The sequence below is a fragment of the Myxocyprinus asiaticus genome, chromosome 44, assembly GCF_019703515.2.
Source record: "Myxocyprinus asiaticus isolate MX2 ecotype Aquarium Trade chromosome 44, UBuf_Myxa_2, whole genome shotgun sequence".
Lineage (NCBI taxonomy): Eukaryota > Metazoa > Chordata > Actinopteri > Cypriniformes > Catostomidae > Myxocyprinus > Myxocyprinus asiaticus.
The window spans coordinates 34,147,443-34,168,043 of NC_059387.1; the positions used below are offsets into that span (position 1 = coordinate 34,147,443).

At 37.6% G+C, this 20,601-nt stretch overlaps 1 protein-coding gene across 9 annotated transcripts in view; it reads right to left on the bottom strand.

Annotated features, from left to right (window-relative positions):
• Nucleotides 1-786: 786 nt before the first annotated feature.
• LOC127434804 (solute carrier family 12 member 7-like) overlaps nucleotides 787-20,601 on the bottom strand; it is an 88,860-nt gene continuing 69,045 nt past the window's right edge. For 4 of the 9 annotated variants that reach the window (XM_051687798.1, XM_051687790.1, XM_051687795.1 and 1 more), the window contains exons 17-26: nucleotides 18,032-18,200; nucleotides 14,352-14,547; nucleotides 13,887-14,053; nucleotides 13,613-13,744; nucleotides 13,401-13,508; nucleotides 10,919-11,035; nucleotides 10,117-10,292; nucleotides 8,555-8,569; nucleotides 7,830-7,963; nucleotides 787-5,943 (exon numbers count right to left, since the gene is read on the bottom strand). In XM_051687798.1, the coding sequence (XP_051543758.1) occupies nucleotides 5,852-5,943; nucleotides 7,830-7,963; nucleotides 8,555-8,569; nucleotides 10,117-10,292; nucleotides 10,919-11,035; nucleotides 13,401-13,508; nucleotides 13,613-13,744; nucleotides 13,887-14,053; nucleotides 14,352-14,547; nucleotides 18,032-18,200 (1,306 nt within the window). In that variant the 3' untranslated portion in view covers nucleotides 787-5,851. The other 5 variants (XM_051687791.1, XM_051687792.1, XM_051687793.1 and 2 more) reach the window with 5 other exon arrangements.

Genomic DNA, 20,601 nt, shown 5'->3' on the forward strand with positions numbered 1-20,601 from the left:
ATTATTACTACTTCATTCAGCTTTCTAAATACTGGTTTGAAATCATGAGATTAGTTATGATTATTTTAATGTATTGACAGCCATAGATTTAACAGTTTTTAACACACACAAAAAAAAAAAAAAAAAAAAAAAATATATATATATATATATATATATATATATATAATTAAATGAGTAAATCTGTAAAAAAAAAAATATATATATATATATATATATATATAATAATAATAATAATAATAATAATAATAAATATAATTAAATGTGTAAATCTGTAAAAAAAAATATATATATATATATATATATTTTTTTTTTTTTTTTGTTTGTTTGTTTTTTTTTTACAGATTTATAGAATTAATTTTCATAACAAATTTCCAACCAATTGATTTGAGTAATCTTTAATAAAATAAAATCCTAAACATTTTAAGTTTTTTATTTGTATTATTTTTTATTTTTTATTTAATTTTGTTAAACATTACACAATTCAATTTAATGGAATTTTGTGATGAAATTAAAAAGATTAATTGAACCTTTTGCTGTCACATTTAGCTTTCTCACTGGGTGTTGTAAGGCCATATTCTCAATTAATGCTTTGGAAGAATATTTGTTGTGAAAGCGCTATAAAATAAAAATGTATTTAACTGAAAATGTTTCTCATCAGGTTTTTATACAAACATTAATAGTGAAAATAAAATGATAAGAAAATATTCACTGTAAACTCAAACTAAATATCTATGGAGATAATATTTTACAGATATTTTTTAAAAAATAATTTATTACAATTATAAAAAGTACAATTATTTACTTTGGCTAACATATTATCTGTATATGACATTTACTATTTTTCTCACACAACAAAACTGGGTCTTTATACATGAAAATATGAAGTTGTCTTTATATTTTAGATAGGGGGTCCCTCATAAGGGGTTCATCATATTTGAGGGTCTTTGGCATTGAGAAGTTTCAAAACCCCTGACCTAGTGTATATATATGTCACGCTATGATCTAGAAGTACATTTACAGTACACCGTCTTTAGAGAGTTTACTAAAAAACTCACTGATGTAGCATCATTACCAGAGCAACTTCTTTTTCCTGCAAGAAAAATATAATTAACCAACAAAACAATCAAGACACAAACGTTCTGACATCGAGTAGCACTTTTATTCAAATAACTCAGAGGCACAAATTTATCTTAAAGGGAGATCCTTCACTACATACACCCATGAGAAACAGCCTAACACAATCTGTGATGGTCGCCTGTCACGGATCAGAACAGATTCTGATGAACCTTCCACAGGTAGAGAGTACTTCTGATAGGGCAGTTCCTAGATCAGTTTTACCCCTTTAACAAACAGCAGAGCAGAGGAAAACTGACCTGAGAGCAGCCTCTGGGTGAAGACGATCTCCTGACACTCACATCAGAGACAATACATTCAGATACATTAAACAGACGAATACTCTCTCTCTCTCACACACACACACACCTGTGGTCTATCAAACAGATGCTAATCTGAAATGGCCAATGAGTTTTATTTTAAAAAGGAAAATACACAAAGTTTGCACAACACTGGACGTGAGTAAAACACATCACACCAGCCAATTTGAGGTAGATGACACTGTGTGATCTATGATCAGACCCAAACGGAATATGCACACTTTAAAAAAAAAAGAAAAAAATTCTGTGCCGATTTTAGGGAAAATCTGTGGAATTCTGCAGCACTGATTTCATTAGTATATGTTAAATAGAGCTGAAAGTGCCACACTGTTATTGATAACAGAAAACAATCAAATTAGCCATATTTGTAAAATTACAGTGGGGAAGCAAATTACTTAGGTAAATTACTCAAAATAGTAATCCATTACAAGTTACAAACCACTACTCTAAAATTGTATCCGAGTATTTACTGATTACCTCATGGGAATACTAATTACATTACTAACTGCATTACTTTAAGTTACTTTCTAAAACAATTTTCAAAGAAACGTTTTCTTTTTTCGCTCAATGAATTCCAAATAAAGTCTATATTTTCTACTTGTTCATTTGTGTTGCCCCTTCAGCTGTCACAAACACGTAAACAGATGTAAATATGAACATAATCCACATTTTAAATGTAAATAAACATTATTTTAGAAATATGTGCAACCCTAGTAATGTACTCAAATGTTAAAATCAGTACCTGTAATCTGATTGCAAGAATTTAAATTGTAATACATCACACTACTTTTTTGACTTTGTAATCGGATGACACATAAATGTTGCAGTGGGGTCATTACACTGAAGCTCACAAGATGTCCTATGGAAATGGTGTAATCATTGCAATGGATAATATGCACAGAACCTCTTTTTTCACGGAAACTCGGGAAGCAGTTCTGTGGGGGACGATTTTGTATGGGCCCGACTATAATGAAACATTTCTGGACTCACAGAATCACATTACTATACCTGCATTTTTGCTCAATGATTTTTACATGGCTGATTGTTCGTATCGTTGCAGTTTCTTGGTGAAATGAACACTAGAGGCGCTACAACAACACTGACGAGTAAAACGGAAGATTATCAGTTCATAAACACTTACTTTTCAGCCTGTCCCTCACACAACACTATCTTATGACATCTAAACATATTTACTATAGCGCATGACTAGTGAGGACAAGTCTCAGTTGCCTCCGCTTCTGAGACCGTCAATCTGCGCATCTTATCACGTGGCTCGTCGTGCATGACACCGCGGAGACTCACAGCATGTGGAGGCTCATGCTACTCTCCACGATCCACGCGCCCCATTGAGAGCGAGAACCACTAATCGTGACCATGAGGAGGTTACCCCATGTGACTCTACCCTCCCTAGCAACCGCGCAAATTTGGTTGCTTAGGAGACCTGGCTGGAGTCACTCAGCACACCTTGGATTTGAACTCGCGACTCCAGGGGTGTTAGTCAGCATCAATACTCGCTGAGCTACCCAGGCACCCCACATTTGCTTTTTCTGACATTATTGGTTAGGTTTAAGGTTTAGGGTAGAGAGGTCGGTTTTGTTGATTTAAAACTCGATAGAGTATTGACTTTAAAAACCGCATCTGTCTAGGAGAACGTTAACTCGCTTTTAGTGCCACACAGTGGACATTTCACCTCAGAGCTGCTGCGATGCGTGTAATGAATCAAGTAATGCAATTTTGCAAAATGCCGCCACAGTCACGTAGTTTTCATGAGATCAGGCTGAGCAAACTACATAAGGAACTCCAGCCTTGAGATGCTCCATCCAGCATAGTCTCCATCGTCATTATCATCATCATCATCATCATCCTCCTCAGCTCACCAGCTCATGCTTTATTCTGATATTTACATTTTGATCTGAACAACTAGCAGCTTAACCACAGATTACACAAAGATTTTATTGTATCTTTGCTTATTAAAAATGTTAAAAAAGAAACAGCTGAACAGCATGTTTGTAAGTAGAATCAGTTTCCAAACCTTTCTATCTCCTTATGATTAAAAAGCTCGCTCAGTTCCCAGTTTACAAACACCTTGGCTGGAAAACTATTGCCTGAATTACATGTTCAGTGAGAAATAGAAATGACCACATAATATGAACACAGAATTAAAAAAAGAGACAATTTCACTCTTTTCCCATGTCCTAAAATTCACTACATCTTCAACACAGTGCAGTGTAGACATTACATCCTGAAACAACACAAATAAAATGAACTACAATAACCATATCGATAACAACAGCCTTCTCTATGACAACACAATGCAGAAAAAATACATTGTTCTCGTAACAAAATACAGCAGCGCTGATGGGGGGTTCAAAGAAACTGTCAAAGTCAATCCAGTGAGGTGGACTCTGGTTTTCTCAGGCCCTAAGGCTTTAGAAGAGTAGTCTTTCTATGCCTTTGAATATATTGCACACAGCTGTTGAAAACGGAAAAAATATCAGCCAGTTGGAGCCATTCTAATGCCCATTACTAAAATAACATATTTAGTGACATTTCCACTACATTTGACAGCATGAATGAACTTTTCCAGTTTCCTTTCCTGTATTTTTGGCACTTGTCTTCCTATATTTCTGAATGATCAGATTAAGAGGACATTAAATCTACTTAATGTACATGTTAAATAACGTACACTGTCGTTAATTTGGCCACATTGAAAGAGAAAATGCAGCATAATCACAGTCAATCAGAACAAATCTGATGTTGGATATACAGCTATGTGGAAAGGCATTTTAGACCAATGTGTCTTGTCACTCAACGTTGCATAAAGTCAAACTCTTCTCAACTCTGTTGCAGCGTCAACGGATGTTCATGTCGCCAGTTTTGGGTGTAACCAGATAAGTAATTAGTTACTGTAATCCAATTACTTTCAGTCAAAAAGGAGTGCAATGCATTACATTTTAAATTCGTGTGAACAGAGTTACTGACTTTCAATTAGTTACTTTAAAGGTACATTACTTCGGTTATTACTTTATTTTTTTATGTACAATACTGTTTGCATTTCTGTGACAGCTGAAGAGTCACTAATAAGTCATTGTAAATAAGAAACACATGGGACTTGAGTGCAACAATGAGCAAGGAGGAAATATAGACACTATTTTGAATGTTGCGCGGAAAAACAAACTTTTCTTTGAAATGTTTTCAGAAAGTAGAGTAATTAGTAATGATTACCAGCTGATTTCAGTGGTTTATGCCAAGTTGGATCAAAAACTTTGCATCATACACACACACACACACACACACACACACACACACACACACTACCATTATATATATATATATATATATATATATATATATATAAATAATGGTACAAGTGCCCGTCATATGTTATGGCTATTATCGTAAAACGTTGTTAGTATTCTATTCAGCTATTATAAAACAAAACCCTTGGTAACTTGATGCTTTGTTAGGCCAGTGAGGCCTTGGTGATAAAAACAAGTTATTGCACATGCCATATAATAGAGTCTATTCAGTAACGTAACAATTTTGACCACAACCAACATCCACACATTGCACCGCCAACGATGGCTAGAAAATTAGCCAACGCGATTAACTCAAACATTCCCTTGATATCAAAATAAGAACCACGTCTTTACACATCTCTGATATGGATTGGTTATATGGCGGGAAAAAGCGCATTTTAATGACCGCCGTCTGACTCATTACAGGTGGATATTAGTTTGGGTTTCAAGCGACAATTTTAATCGAAGCTAACTTATGGAAACAAAAAAGCATCGCAGAGCCACAATGGATGCCGATGGACGCGTTATGGATGAATCAATATCAAACAGGTTTGCGTGTAACTTGCGCTGTAGACACACATTTAGCATTAGCTTTGTAAGCAATGTTCAAATGTTCACATTTTAAAAACTTGGTTCCATGACTCGACACAGCAGCTGCACATCGTTCAGCACACTAAAACAGACTTTGGTTATGAACACTGAAGTCGGATTTTACACACCTTCGTAAAAACCAAACGAAGCAGAAATCAACAAAACAAAAAAGCAACAACAGATTATGTTTGTATACACATTACCATAGGCAAATGTTACACCATGAACAGACATAAAAACCTAGCATAGATTGTACGAACAATTAAAAGAAAACGTTAAAACAAGTCAAGTTAATGAGCCATAAATTAAAGTGTCGGTATGCTGCGTTATAAATCGAGCCGGTGGTCTTCTCGCCACTCATTTGTTCCGTCTCGCTTTTTATTGGTGCTTCATGTGGGCTCTCTTCACGAGGGCCAAATACGTCAACAAACTCACAGCTGGGCGTAATGGCACAGAATGCTTGACGCCCGGCTATGCTGTGAAAAAAAGCAAAATTCTTGCCGGTAGGTCATTGGACCACACTCGATTTTATGAATATATGGTTATGACCTCCTGGCCACCTCCGCGCACCAACAGGACCCGATTGAGACCCTCCATCATAACCTCCAGAAACTCCATGTCTGAGAGGCGTCAGTCAAGGATCAACAACATACAAACAACACATGTTATAGATATGACTACTTAAAAGAAATATTCCGGGTTCAATACAAATTATGCTATATCGACAGCATTTGTGGCATGCTGTTAATTACCAAAAACAATTATTTCGACTCGTGAGGCATTTACAATGGGAGTGAATCAATCTGTAAACGTTAAAATACTCACTGTTTCAAAAGTATAGCCACAAGACGTAAACAACATGTGTGTTAACATGATTTTAGTGTGATAAAATAATTTACTAATCGCATCTGTGTAAAGTTATAGCCAATAATTACAACTCTGTTGCCATGACGACGTAACGCTGTATATACCCTGTAATCTTGCAAAATGTACGATTTTAACAAGTTATAACAGAAGAATTAATGTAAGTGCTTTTATAAAATTATAAATTTTAAACCCTCCAAAAATTGGCCCCATTGACTTCCATTGTAAGTGTCTCACTGTAACCTTGATTTTAGCTTTTTTATTTAATAAATGAAGGATGAGCTGAAATTTATTATTACAGTAATCAACATTATGCCACAAATTCTCGCGATTGAGCTTAACTTGTGCTGAATCCGAAATATTCCTTTAGACAAGATTAATGAATGTAAGCTTTTCAATAATATATATATATATATATAGTTTTCATGTAATTTGAATGCAATGAATAAACAAACTTTGCTTCTAATGTGACTTTGAAGTGACCAAATTATTATTATTATTATTATTATTATTATTATATTTGCACTTAAAATAAAGCATAATTTACATCATAAAATATATAATAGCCAAATAGCAATACCTTTTGTTTCAGCTGTAACATTTCAAATATTGGTTCTCAAATAATGAATATTTGTGAGTATGAATATTTAGTGATTATGATTTTTGGTAAGTGTGATTCAGAATAGAGCAAAAATCTTCAATACCATCCTGTTTCATTGACTTTTACCATGGTTAATGAGTGTAAAAAACGGAGCAGGGCCGTTTCTAGCTATAAGCTGTATAAGCGGCTGCTTAGGGCCCCCAAGCCACAAGGGGGCCCCGCAAACAAGGTCATTTTTTTGTAAGACTCAGACAGCTGTCATGGCTCAATCAGACAGTTGTATAGGGAGCCCCCTTGTGGCCCGAGAAGGAAAGGAGTATGTAACTGCAAGGAGAGAGCTATAGCTAGATGTGACATGCATGCTCAAAGCGTTTTTTTCGTCTTCATAAAGCACACCCACAAGTCGGGAGCAGAAAAAAATAAAAAGGAAGAGGATAAGAAATGCAGTCTGGTAAGAAATGAACATAAGCCAGCTACTTGGCTAGCTGGTGTTTATTCCTTGCCATGCATTACATTGCAACAATTAGTTAGCTAACTTTAGCAGTTGTGTCCTGTTTTTCAAAGGTAGATGTTTTCAGATATTTCAGCAGCTATAAAACACAAAGGTGTAGACATTGGACATAGTGTAGCTAGAACAAGATTAGCTTACAGACTCGATGCTATCTTCGTTTCAGTTAGTTTGCTATCTAGCTGATGGTAGTTGCATCAGACGAAGGTCTTGTCTGCATTATATTCAGGTGCCATATTGAAATATTTAGGTGCATCACAGCTGGGGATATAAGTACACAAATTCCTTGAGAAAATACCCATTTTGTACGTAATCATTACGGGGGCCTCCAAGTAGGATTTCACTTAGGGCCCCCATATGTTCAGATACGGCTCTGAAATTAAGTTTAGTGACCAATACTCCCTTAACCATGATACAAATCAATATCACATTGCATCAAATGCTATTTTAGATCATGGCTAATTCAATCAGATTTTACAGTCGGAACTATCCGCAAAGGTCACATAAACTGAGTGAAGTTTTTGTAAGGATACAGTTTTCATCACCGCCCCTGTTCCTCGGAGGTCCAGGCATGTTGAGGAGGACGAGGTGCGCCCCCTGCGACTTGTTGACCACCACTTCATTCAGTTTCACAGCCGTGTGCATGCAACGCACGTTAGACTGGTTTCTGTGTCAGAAAGTCGAAACAAAGAGATCTTGAGGCCTGAATTGCAGTTTCAAAGAGCCTTTTGAGCGTGCACAGCATTAAGATTACACATGCATGCATGGCATGAAATGCACATTGCTTTAGCATAAATTACATCACAAGCACGCACAAGGGTCAAATTAAAACTTGTGTTCTCCAGCGCCATCTGGTGCCACCCTATAAACTGCATGAACTATACAACCTTAAGTGTTTTAATAAAAAAAAAAAAGTATAAATAAAATACAACTAAATACACAAATTAATAATAATAATAATAATTAAATAATTAAAATATAATTGAGTTATCATGGAAAATTAAAGATGATTTGAAATGTTTCCATTGGCACAAAAGGTGAAGAGCTTCCAAAAGCACAAGTTTTCCTGCAATGAATGATACAGCTTCAACATGCTACATACTAACAGATGCCTTTAAGCTGTGACGGATACAAAGGCATGTAGGACGCACAAGCATGCTTGCACACATATCAAAAGCACAGACTCGTTTATGAGGCAGGACTGCAAGTAAACAAACACAGGCCACAGACACAGAACAGGACGAGAAATGCGACTTACAGACTCTCCCATTCTCTAGAAGAAGAAAAACAAGACAAAACAACAGACACAGATGCTTAGATGCTTTCTCAAGCTAAATATTCCACATTCGCTTTGAGAAAATCATGAATGCTGTCTCAAAACTCAGAACACTTTTTATTACAAAAGGTGTGTAGGTTTGATACAGCTTTTTGTATTATTATTTCCATTTGCATCTTTTGTGAGATTCATTTTTTAAAATAGAAACGTGTCTTGCTAAAATAAACAATAATATTCTAGATTAAATTACATTAAACATTAGAGTGAATCTCACGAAACCTGTTAAGAAAATGTGTAGGTCATATTTCAGCCCAAAAATCAAAACACAGAAATTAGAATTTATATATATATATATAAAAAATGAAACCTGTTATTTTTTTTATTTATTTTTTTTATTTTTTTTGCATTGTGATATTATTTTCCTGACAATTGAACACATTTGCCCCACAAATTTTCATTAACATAATACACCTGTAGTGTGAATAAATAAATAAAGATTTCATCATGGTAATCTTTTACTGCTTTAAATGAACTATTTAAATAGAAAAAGAAAAAAATAAATGTAAAAAGGTTTAAATAAAATATAAAAAAATAATAAAAATAATTAGCCTTCAATATAAATACTGTAATGCACCCATAATTTTATATATAAATAAAAGTAATGTAAAATATATATAAGTAATGTAAAAAAAATACAAATATATATATATATATATATATATATATATATATATATATATATTATACACACAAATAAATGATCATGGTAGTTTTTTACTGCTTTAAAATAATGATTTGAATTAAAAATTAAAAATAAATAATTTTTTTTTATATAAAATACTAAAAATAAAATACATTTTAATACATTTAAAAATATTTAAATAAAATAATACAAAATAATAAAATAATAATATTTAAATCAAATATTGTATTACAGTAATTTATTATTTAGCTTTTACTTGTATTAGTTTTTTATTAAGGGCATAGAGAATAATGAATATCACACACACACGCGCTCACACGCGCGCACACACCTGCACACGCGCGCACACGCGCACACACACCTGCACACACGCACGCACAAAAAAGGGTTTAAAATGTGCTCAGTTGTTGTTACATTTATGTCACAATGCAAAGTCCTAATAGTCTTAAAATATGCTGAATTTTTGATCTGGACATGTTTTCATGAGATTCACCTATTAAATTATTAGAAACTATTAAGAGGACATCTGAATATTATTTGTAATAATGGATAAAGACCAAAAAATCTATGAAGAAACACAAAAACACGGGGCACATGATGGAAGCGTGACCGTTAATCATGATGACACACTTTGGTCATGCCGTTTCACATGAAATATTACAGTGCAGGAAGTGATGTCACACGTCTCACCCAGCACACTCCATGCACACTCCTTCAAACTCAAGTCTACAGCCATCAAGTTAAACTACAGCACAAAACTGGTAGAATAACTGATTTATTTCTAATCTCTGCATCCCTTTTTTTTCATAAAATAGCCGTGTAGAGAAATGTGCAAATTTACGGTTTCATGTTGAAAAGATCCCGTACAGCCATGCTTGCAAAGGGCTCTCGGTTACGATTGCGTTCGGTGAAGAACTTCTCTTTGGTCCAGGTCATGTGGACTCGCTCTGGCGTTGCATCGGCCTTGTCATTTAGTGCGGCGTGAGAAGCCGTATTTCTGTCGTGGATCAGCTGGGCCTGTGGTGTCATCACAATCGGTAATAAAATTACATATGAGCATCATAAAATTCATGTGTTTGCCTTTTAAATTACGCAAACATGACATTTTTTCCCACAATCATCCCAGGATGGTCAACTACATCAAATCCATAGTACATACTGTACAATGTTTGTGAAAGGAGTCAAAACATTTTGATATCTTCTGTATATTGAAGCAGAACATGTCAGATTGATTGTTTAGTTTGTCTTCAAATGCAAACAACATTCATGCAACTACGTTAGTCTAAACAGTTGACATGGCAGAAATACTCTGATTCATAACATGCAATATATAACATTCATAATATACATATAAGAACGAAAAATCCCATGACTGTTAAAACTAAATACTGAGATGGTTTTGGGAGTGAAAGAACACGAGAGGTCACGAGGGGTCATAAGGGTGCAGATCTATCCGTGCATGACATCGCTGATACATGCATAATGGGATGAGGTTTCTGAAGGGAGATATAACACACCGTTACAGGTACAGAGCCAACGCTGATGATACACACACTTGGAATACACCATCTGGTGCAAACTCATCATTTCAGGCTCTGTACTTGTAAGTGTTGGTTATAGGGTTCGGCCTTTGATTTCACTACCTCATCTTGGTTAGCGTCATCTAGTTGGGAGCTCTGATTATTGACGCCCGAGCTGTGCGCTCCGCTCTGGTGCTTCCTCCGAATGGAACTACGTGATTCGTCAGTGATGCTTTGAATCTGAGATGTTTGTCCCAAACAGTAGCAGAAATAAAAGAGGGACCACAAGTCACAAAACCATAAAATGGTGTGCCATAGGGTACAGTTCTGGATTTGTTTATATTTGCAATGAAAGCCATTAATTTGACTTTCTTTAAAAAATAAAATATCCACACATGTAGGAGAATCAAAAGGAGAATGATTTAAGATTATCTAAGTAGCAATCTGCAACATTTCAGCTGAATACAGAATATATATATATATACACACACACACACTGATCAGCCACAACATTAAAACCACTGACAGGTGAAGTGAATAACATGTATTATCTCGTTACAATGGCACCTGTCAAGGGGTGGGATATATTAGGCAGCAAGTGAACAGTCAGTTCTTGAATTTCATGTGTTGGAAGCAGGACAAATGGGCAAGCGTAAGGATCTGAGCGATCTTTAACAAGGACCAAACTGTGTTGGCTAGATGACTGGGTCAGAGCATCTCCAAAACGGCAGGTCTTGTGGGGTGTTCCCGGTATGCAGTGGTTAGTACCTACCAAAACATGTGAACCGGCGACAGGGTCATGGGCGCCCAAGTCTCACTGATGAGCGTGGGAAGCGAAGGCTAGCCCGTCTGGTCCGATCCCACAGAAGAGCTACTCTAGCACAAATTGCCGGAAAACTTAATGCTGTCCATGATAGAAAGGTGTCAGACACACAATGCATCGCAGCTTGCTGCGTATGGGGCTGCGTAGCCCGGTCAGAGTGCCCATGCTGACCCCTGTCCACTGCCGAAAGTGCCTACAGTGGGCATGTGAGTGTCAGAACTGAACCATGGAGTAATGGAAGAAGGTGGCCTTGTCTGATGAATCACATTTTCTTTTAGATCATGTGGACGGCCGGGTACGTGTGCGTCGTTTACCTGGGGAAGAGATGGCAGCAGGATGCACTATGGGAAGAAGGCAGGCCGGCGGAGGCAGTGTGATGCTCTGGGCGATGTTCTGCTGGGACACCTTGGGTCCTGACATTCATGTGTATGTTACTTTGACACGTATCACCTACCTAAAGATTGTTACAGACCACGTACACCCCTTCATGGCAACGGTATTCCCTGATGGCAGAGACCTCTTTCAGCAGGATAATGCATCCTGCCACACTGCAAACATTGTTCAGGAATGGTTTGAGGTACATGACAAAGAGTTCAAGGTGTTGACTTGGCCTCTAAATACCCCAGATCTCAATCCAATCGAGCATCTATGGGATGTGCTGGACCAACAAGTCCAATCCATGGAGGCCCCACCTCGCAACTTACAGGACTTAAAGGATCTGCTGCTAACGTCTTGGTGCCAGATACCACAGGGCACCTTCAGAGGTCTTGTGGAGTCCATGCCTCGATGGGTTGGCGCTGTTTTGGCAGCACGAGGGGGACCTACATGATATTAGGCAGGTGGTTTTAATGTTGTGGCTGATCTGTGTATATATATATATATTTATATATATTTATGTATATGTGATATTTAAGTTTATTCCAGTATCAAGCAATGTCCAGGTCATATTTCACCCAAAATTAAAAAAATAAATATATTGGAAAAATACATTTTTTTTGTGTGTTAAATAAAGCCTATTTTTAGGACCCCACCCCCCACACATATATTCCCATTTCTATACTATAACGTAATTCAGTAATTACAATCACCCTGTTTGGACACATTTTTAACAAAATAACAGCATAAATTCAATTAAATTAAAGAAATACTACAACAAATAAACTTTAAAAATGTACTTTACAATCTGAAAAACATAAGTGTATTAAATAATACATTAAATAATAATTAATATATATATATATACATATTTATTATTATTTTTTTTATTTAAAGTAAATATTTGTATTAAATCTTTTTTAGAAAAATATTAATGACAAATTGGGAGGCTTAAATGTGGATAGCAGTGTTACAGTGCAAAAAATAAAAATCACAATCTTAATTAACCACAATTTTAATTTATTTATGCAAAATATAATGTCTTTTTTCTTTGATTTTGGAGTGAAATAAATGACCTGGACGTGTTCTTGACAGTTAATATTAATGAAGATACTGCAGGTACATATAACTGCAAATTCATTTCCACAGGATTCAGGTTTAGGTCACGCACACACTAATACGTTTAGTCATTCTGCGACGTTTATGACTCTCATCCACAATGGAAAACACAGACTTTCGAAAACAATCTCCATTACTGTATACTTTGGAAAATAATGACGTTAAGAAACTGAAAGCAGAGTTTGCAGATGAAAAACAGATTACTGTGGATGTTGCCTGAGAGAGCTGTTTATTACAGCACAACGCTCCTGTAAACAGAACTTTTCTGAGAACATCATTAAACATCACCTCTCTTTCCCTCTCCGTCCGTGAGAGCTGCATCTGTATGAGCATCTGTGAGCGCTGCTCCATCACCAGCGTCTTCTCATACGTGAACGCCGAGATGTCACTGTCATGCTGGAGTCATACAAACACACAGAGAAAACAATAAAACATCTGACCACAACCAGGAACAACTACAACCTCATATTAAAATAAACTCGGGAGCATCTTCTCCTCACCATCTCCACGACCTCCACCTCAGCATCCAAACGCAGGTGATAAAGGAACATCTGTAGATCTTTCTTCATCTGGATACTGTTGTCGTCCATCTGAGCCACGGTGAAAATGCGCATCTTGCATTTCCTCCACACCTGAGAGAGAGAGAGAGAGAGAGAAGCGCATGAAAACAGGAAATATCCACTGAATTCGGACTGTTTTTGTTGCAAAAACCTCGACTAACATTATAAGTGGACAAACGTGTCGAAATCGACCCTTTGCGATGATGTCATGTACCTTGTGCTGTCGCAATAAGAAGGGCAGCAGCATCAGCATCCCGCCGTCATGAACGATCCACCACACGTCAATCGTTCCTTCCTTGAGTCGCTCTTGATGAGGGAAACTGTCCACGTTCTTCGCCACCAGCAGAGCCTGATGGGCCGCAGTGGTCTCTCGAATGGTTTCTTTGGAGGAAAGCGTTTGAACGACTTTTAGTATCATATGTGCAGGGTTTTTGGGGAATGAATCTTACAAATAATAATAATAATTCAAAAATGGGGAACTGTCACTTCCTCAGCACTGTGTAGATCTTAAAGGAAAAGTTTACTCGCCTTTTAAGGGAGGGTAAGATAATCAGTGAATAACTACTTAAATTCTGGTTCGTTCATACGACTTGGAATATAGTGCATGAGTCATATAGACTAAAGGCAAATTATAGGAAGGAACTTCATGGTAAGATTTTTAAAGGGGTGAGACACAAACCTATGAAGCTTTTCCACGACTGTGGGTCGTTCGACTGTTTCCAGCTACCCGGCCAAGCCATCAGAACACTGTTGTGCTTCATTCCTCCGAGACCAGCTGATTGGACGAGGTGAGAGATGCCGTCACGCAGGTTTGACGATGCCACAACGTGACAGAAGCCCTTTGTCTTCTCCGCCGTCATTGCTGCTTTTATGTTCTATAGTGGTAAAAAATTTTCATTAAATATCTAATGTGGTTCCAAATGCTTGTCATCTATAGCCATCGACATGGATTATAAAAAATAGGATGAAAAATGTACAGCATGACTGAGCAAAGAAATATTATTCCTCCTTGTTGCCACTAGATGTCAGTATGACTTAAATTCATTGATTCTGTCGTGACACCCTACAGCCTGTCTGCTCAGTTTAAGGACATAAACTGTCTTTTCATTTTGTGTTTGTATCATTGTACTGTGCATCAAGTGACCATCATTTTACATAAGGGTGAATCTTCAGTTAGGGAAACTTGTCCCCAAGGACAAGGGGTTTTCAAACTTTTTGATGACCAGCACCCACTAGGGGTTTTCCTGTGTGAGAAAAATAGCTAACATGATATTATAAAGGCATGTTGTTTTCAAAATTAAATTAACTGGATTTTATAGTGCCATTGTACTAAAGCCACATTAATTATTCAAATTTTATTCAGAAAATATACTTTTTAATCACCAAGAACACCCTAGCAACCACCTATCAATGCCTTATCGACCACTCAGAACACCCTAGCAACTCCCTAGCGATGACCCAGAACACCTTAGCAACCACCTAGCGAGGACCCAGAACACCCTAGTAACCACCTAGCAACCCCCTAGCTATGACCCAGAACACCCTAGCAACCACCTAGCAACGCCTTAGCGACAACTCAGAACACCCTAGCAACCCCCTAGCAACGACCTAGCGATGACCCAGAACACCCTAGCAACCATCTAGCAACGCCTTAGCGACAACTCATAACACCCTAGCAAACCCCTAGCAACCACCTAGTGATGACCCAGAACACCCTAGCAACCACCTAGCAATGCCTTAGCAACCACTCAGAACACCTTAGCAACTCCCTAGCGATGACCCAGAACACCTTAGCAACCACCTAGCGAGGACCCAGAACACCCTAGTAACCACCTAGCAACCCCCTAGCTACGACCCAGAACACCCTAGCAACCACCTAGCAACGCCTTAGCGACAACTCAGAACACCCTAGCAACCCTCTAGCAACCACCTAGCGATGACCCAGAACACCCTAGCAACCACCTAGCAATGCCTTAGTGACCACTCAGAACACCTTAGCAACCCCCTAGCAACCACCTTGCGATGACCCAGAACACCCTAGCAACCACCTAGCAATGCCTTAGCGACCACTCAGAACACCCTAGCAACCCCCTAGCAACCACCTTGCGATGACCCAGAACACCCTAGCAACCACCTAGCAATGCCTTAGCAACCACTCAGAACACCCTAGCAACCCCCTAGCAAGAACCTAGCGATGACCCAGAACACCCTAGCAACCACCTAGCAATGCCTTAGCGACCACTCAGAACACCCTAGCAACCCCCTAGCAATGACCTAGCGATGACCGAGAACACCCTAGCAACCACCTAGCAACGCCTTAGCGACAACTCAGAACACCCTAGCAAACCCCTAGCAACCACCTAGCGATGACCCAGAACACCCTAGCAACAACCTAGCAATGCCTTAGCGACCACTCAGAACACCCTAGCAACCCCCTAGCAACGACCTAGCGATGACCCAGAACACCCTAGCAACCACCTAGCAATGCCTTAGCGACCACTCAGAACACCCTAGCAAACCCCTAGCAACCACCTAGCGATGACCCAGAACACCCTAGCAACCACCTAGCAATGCCTTAGCGACCACTCAGAACACCCTAGCAACCCCCTAGCAACCACCTAGCGATGACCCAGAACACCCTAGCAACCATCTAGCAACGCCTTAGCAACAACTCATAACACCCTAGCAAACCCCTAGCAACCACCTAGCGATGACCCAGAACACCCTAGCAACCACCAAGCAATGCCTTAGCAACCACTCAGAACACCTTAGCAACCCCCTAGCAACCACCTTGCGATGACCCAGAACACCCTAGCAACCACCTAGCAATGCCTTAGCGACCACTCAGAACACCCTAGCAACCCCCTAGCAAGGACCTAGCGATGACCCAGAACACCCTAGCAACCACCTAGCAATGCCTTAGCGACCACTCAGAACACCCTAGCAACCCCCTAGCAACAACCTAGCGATGACCGAGAACACCCTAGCAACCACCTAGCAACGCCTTAGCGACAACTCAGAACACCCTAGCAAACCCCTAGCAACCACCTAGCGATGACCCAGAACACCCTAGCAACAACCTAGCAATGCCTTAGCAACCACTCAGAACACCCTAGCAACCCCCAAGCAACGACCTAGCGATGACCCAGAACACCCTAGCAACCACCTAGCAATGCCTTAGCGACCACTCAGAACACCCTAAAAATCGCCTTGCAACCACCTAACAACGCCCTAATGACAACCCAGAACACCCTGGCAACTGCCTAGCAACCATCGAGAGCACCATAGCAACCATGTAGTACCACCCATATCTCAGCACCAGAGTACTATAACAATAGTAACACGGTTTCAAAACAGCTTTATAAAGAATAGTGAAGTACAAACCTTATTTCTAACAATTAAATTTCAAAATATATGAATTGATATGCAGATTTGTTTTTATGTCTTATGGTTAAAATAACTGACAATAGAATAAAATAATCATAATTAAAGGAATGTTCCGGGTTCAACACAAGTTAAGCTCAGTAGACAGCATTTGTGACATAATGTTGATTACTGCAAAAATAAATTCAACCCCTCCCTCCTCTTGTTAAAAAAAAAAAGCAAAAATCTTTGTTTCAGTGGGACACTTACAAATGGAAGTCAGTGTGGCCAATTTTTGTAGGGTTTAAACAGAAACATGAAGCTTATAATTTTACAAAAGCACTTACATTAATTCTTGTTAAAATGTGTGTATTATTTGAGCTGTGAAGTTGTTTAAATTGATATTTTTACAGTCATTTTAAGGTCTTAAGTAATGTTGACATTACATCGTCATGGTAACGAAGTTGTAAAAATGGCTATAACTTTATTTGACACATTTTTATGAGTGTAATGTTAAATTTGCAATAAACACTTTATTTTGGGCATGCCCCTTCCCAGACTTTTTTACTTCACCTCCTCTATAGCAATTTGAGTTAAAATCAAGAAAATTCTACTTCATATTTTTTTCACAAGAACTTAAAAAACCTTTGGTGCTTACGCATAAAAGCGTATTTTTCTTTGAAAATATAAATAAAAATAAAAATAACTGAATGTAATATACTCCCAAATACTGCTGTCCAAGTCCAACGCTTATCCAACTATTTTCTTCAAAATGAGAGAAAAGTCATTACCATCATATGTCATTACCACATCACACATTATACCAAATTCCACTTGAAGGTAGATTAAAGCCATTATTAGATCCTTTTCATTTCTCATTTCAAGTAGTCAAAAGCTGCCCTTAATTGATGAATCGCCCATAAATCGTTTGATTAAAGTCAGTCCATGTTTGCTTCATGCTCTGCACACACTTCAGAGTTTATTTAAGGTCTGTACCTGTTCTGCTCTCTTGGCCTCTGCCTCTTTAGTCAAGTACGTGCCCTCCAGAACTGAACCCACGATGGTCAGACCTTTTCCTGCTTTCAGCTGTGTAGTGAATGACAGAAGTCGAGGGTGTTTGACAGACAGCTCAGAGTCCAGATTGAGCAGAACCAGCAGCTGAGGTCTGGAAACAGAGACAGAACCACAGAACAAAGAGATCGTGGCATGGCACGTTAAAACAATATCTCCATATGTGCATAGTTTCTCAACCCATTCACAATACATTCATAATGTGACGTTTTTCCAGAGCAAAACAGGCTACTCGATGAGAAAAACAATGAAAGGTGGATTTGAAAAGTAGACGTCCCATACCAGAATGGAAAAGACGTTGCAGAAGCAGAGAAAGTCATAATGTTTTGATTATTGATTCTGAAGACAAGTGTTTTTCTCTTATAACATATAAAGACCAGGGATGTGTAGTAAGAAAGTAAATAGGGTCAATTTTTTTTATTTATAGCCGCAGAAAAGATTCTCCTTTCTGAAATGAAATTGTTGTGTTTTTTTCTGGGATTAAAAGATTGAAAAGATGACAGAACTATAAGAGGTGCGATGCTTTCAGGTAAATGATGTTGACCCGAGTTAAAAGTTCAGCCCGATATCTATCATTATCATTAATAATCTTTTACCATTTAATGAATCCTAAAATGAATTCTGCTCAGATTGGGGTTATTGCAGTGCAGTGCTGCTCGAAGTGATCGAGGTGAGACACGATTCAAAGACTATTAGATGTCACGATGCCCAGTAAAGAGGCTTAGACGCGGGAAAACACGGATGACCTTTCAACAGAGGATTCTCTGCCTACTCGCACAGATGTCACAGAATTAAATAGATCATTCTCGTGTCGTAGATTAAACCGCTGTGCTGAAGAATTAACAGGTTCGACCTGATTCCTTCTCAAAGCAGATCGAAGTTTTGTTGCGTCTCATTGGTTATTTAATCCATGACAGATTACGGAGGAGCTCTGGGAAAAATCTAATACTGATGATCTCGCTGGATTACGCTGGTGACAAAAGTGGAGGACACAGTGTAGAAAGAGAGATTAAGGGTGTAACAATACTGGTGACTAGTGTAGACTTCATCTAACACCTTGCTTATCCTTTTATAACTGAAATGCAGTTTTTATGACCTCATATTACCTGGAATACCTCTAATAATTGGTGTCACTACGCAGGAATGTTTAAAATGAACTCGAAGGTAAAAGATGATAAAAAATGGTGAGAAATTTAAGAGAAATGGCGACCAGTTGCAGCACTTAAAATATACCCTTTCATATACATTTTAACACCGAACAGTCACGGGTTTAGACAAAATGGCTATTTTACAATCGCTGTGGCTCATCCGTAAAAATGTAGAGTCTGAACAATCAGTTTTATGAAACTGGCTGCAAGGGGACAGCAAAACAATTTGAGAAACAAAAAAACTGAATGGTAAAAATAGTGTCACTCTGAAACCATGATATTAATCATTATTTTATTATTATATTGACAGCCATAGTTTTAAACCAAAACCAAAATATTATTATATATATTATCAAAAATAATATTTATTTGAAACAATATTTATGATCTCATTGATGGGCTAAACAAATAAGCTCGAATCAAATTGAAAATGTTTCTCTTCGGGTTTAAACATCTGAAAGTTTTATAATAAAACAGACACACAGTCAGATTAATAAAAGGTATATATTTTCCATAACATTTTTAAAAATTAATTTAGCTTTAGTACAATGGTATTATAAAAGCCAATTATTTTAATTTCGCAAACAACTTTTTTTATAGTTGTATAAAAATAGTTAAATAGTAGAGAAAAATAGTATATATATCAGAGCTATATTATATTTTCTAATATTTCTTTTTCATAATTTATTATAATTAAATTATAAATTAAATATAATTAAATCATATTATATTATATTATATTATAATTAAATTATAATTATATTATATAAACAAACACGTGTTACCTAATGTGATTTATTTTGCATCCATCAAGTTAAAAAAATAAATAAAATAAAAAACTATAGAGGAGATAAATCAAATGAGATTAAATATCATTAATTTACTAAAATATTACATTCACAAGACTTTAAATTTCCAGCTTAATAACTATATTTTGATTTATACTGTAACTGTTTTTTTTTTAATTTAATTTTATTTATTTTTATCCCCTTTTCTTCCCAATTTGGAATGCCCAATTCCCACTACTTAGTAAGTCCTCGTGGTGGCGCGGTTACTCACCTCAATCCGGGTGGTGGAGGACAAGTCTCAGTTGCCTCCGCTTCTGAGACCGTCAGTCTGCGCATCTTATCACGTGACTCGTTGTGCATGACACCGCGGAGACTCACAGCATGTGGAGGCTCATGCTACTCTCCACGATCCACATACAATTTACCACACGCCCCATTGAGAGCGAGAACCACTAATCATGACCACAAAGAGGTTACCCCATGTGACTCTTCCCTCCTTAGCAACCAAGCCAATTTGGTTGCTTAGGAGACCTGGATGCAGTCACTCAGCATGCCCTGG